The sequence below is a fragment of the Priapulus caudatus genome, unplaced genomic scaffold (assembly GCF_000485595.1).
Source record: "Priapulus caudatus unplaced genomic scaffold, Priapulus_caudatus-5.0.1 Scaffold2977, whole genome shotgun sequence".
In the NCBI taxonomy this organism is placed as follows: domain Eukaryota; kingdom Metazoa; phylum Priapulida; class Priapulimorpha; order Priapulimorphida; family Priapulidae; genus Priapulus; species Priapulus caudatus.
In genome coordinates, this window is record NW_014580038.1 from 14422 (window position 1) to 15905 (window position 1484).

At 50.0% G+C, this 1484-nt stretch overlaps 1 protein-coding gene across 1 annotated transcript in view; it reads right to left on the reverse strand.

The window, feature by feature from the left end:
• LOC106819208 (armadillo repeat-containing protein 8-like) overlaps positions 1 to 1484 on the reverse strand; it is a gene marked incomplete at its 3' end in the record, with an annotated part of 20526 nt that overhangs the window by 11736 nt on the left and 7306 nt on the right. The window contains exons 7-8 of the mRNA XM_014823853.1: positions 1146 to 1302; positions 276 to 366 (exon numbers count right to left, since the gene is read on the reverse strand). Of these exons, the coding sequence (XP_014679339.1) occupies positions 276 to 366; positions 1146 to 1302 (248 nt within the window). The remainder of the gene's footprint in view (positions 1 to 275; positions 367 to 1145; positions 1303 to 1484) is intronic.

Consider the following 1484-nt stretch of genomic DNA (forward strand, 5'->3'; position numbering starts at 1 on the left):
ACCGTACGTCGAGCCGTTTAGATTTGTGCCCAACTGTTGACGGACGGACGAACGGACGGACGGACGATCATGCGATTCTACAAGCTGCATCTGACTATGTCAGATGAGCTAAAAAGCAAAGTGTTAGAATCGAACCTGATGCGTAGGAATGAAGCACGAACAATTTCAGCCGAATTTGTGCACGTGCCTAGAAGTTATGCAGGAACAAACAGAACGACACTACTCAAATTATTATATAGATTACTCTCAGTATTGCTATGAGTATTGCTACTTACCACTTAGCTGCTGCCATCTGCATGTGGAGTGTTTTGTCTCGTGACAGAAGTACAACAATGCTGTCCGTCACATAGCGTCCGTTGTAATACGCTGAAACACAGCCAAGCATGCGCGCGTGAGAGATCAAGACCTGACAAGTGAGCATCCGCACGCTCGCCTGATGCGACGCGTTGCCATGCAGTGCCACCTTACTCGATGGAATTGACCTACAGTCAGCCATTGAACAAGTATTATGTGAGCACAGTGCATGAACCGTACATGTGAACGTGCATACGTGGTGTGTGCGCATGCGTGTAGTACGTGCATGCGTGTAGCGTGCGCGCGTGCATCAGGGCCGTAGCTACCATTAGGCAATAGGAGGCAAATGCCTCCTACAAAATTTCTCAAAAAAAAAATTAAGCGGACCCCATACCCCACGCCCTATTGGCTCGCTTCGCTCCTTGTTCTTTAACTCACAACATTTGCCTCCTACAAAATTTACCTCTGGCTACGGCCCTGGCATGCGTGAGTACGACTGCATGTCTGTGTGTGTGGGGTGCGTGCGTGGTATGTGTGCATGCGTGCGTACGACTGCATGTATGTGTGCGTGGGGTGCGTGCGTGGTATGTGTACATGCGTTCGTGCGTGCGTACGACTGGATGTATGTGTGCGTGGTGTGCGTGCGTGCGTGCGTGGTGTGTGCGCATGCACCTACCGTCTGTGATCAGTTGAGAGACGTGAGGATTCTGATAACACATCGCTGCGTAACATTTCACGTGGTGTGTGTGTGCATGCGTGTAGTACGTGCGTGCGTGCGTGCGTACGACTGCATGTCTGTGTGCGTGGTGTGATTGCGTGCGTGCGTGCGTGGTGTGTGCGCATGCACCTACCGTCTGTGATGAGTTGAGAGACGTGAGGATTCTGATAACACATCGCAGCGTAACATTTCAGTGTCGGCATCTGAACACGATAGTTATCTTCCTGTAGTAACGGAGCCATCACCTGGATGGCGCCACTGTTGCACAGTATCGTCTGATGATCGACCGTCTGGAAACAAGAGAACAACACATGCGATAAGGCGCCACACATCTACCGTTCTCTCTTGTTCCTTAGTAACTAAACCAATGCATAAAATTATGAGAGCAAAAGAGCTAGAGAGAGAGAGAGAGAGAGAGAGAGAGAGAGAGAGAGAGAGAGAGATAGAGAGAGAGAGATAGAGAGAGATAGAG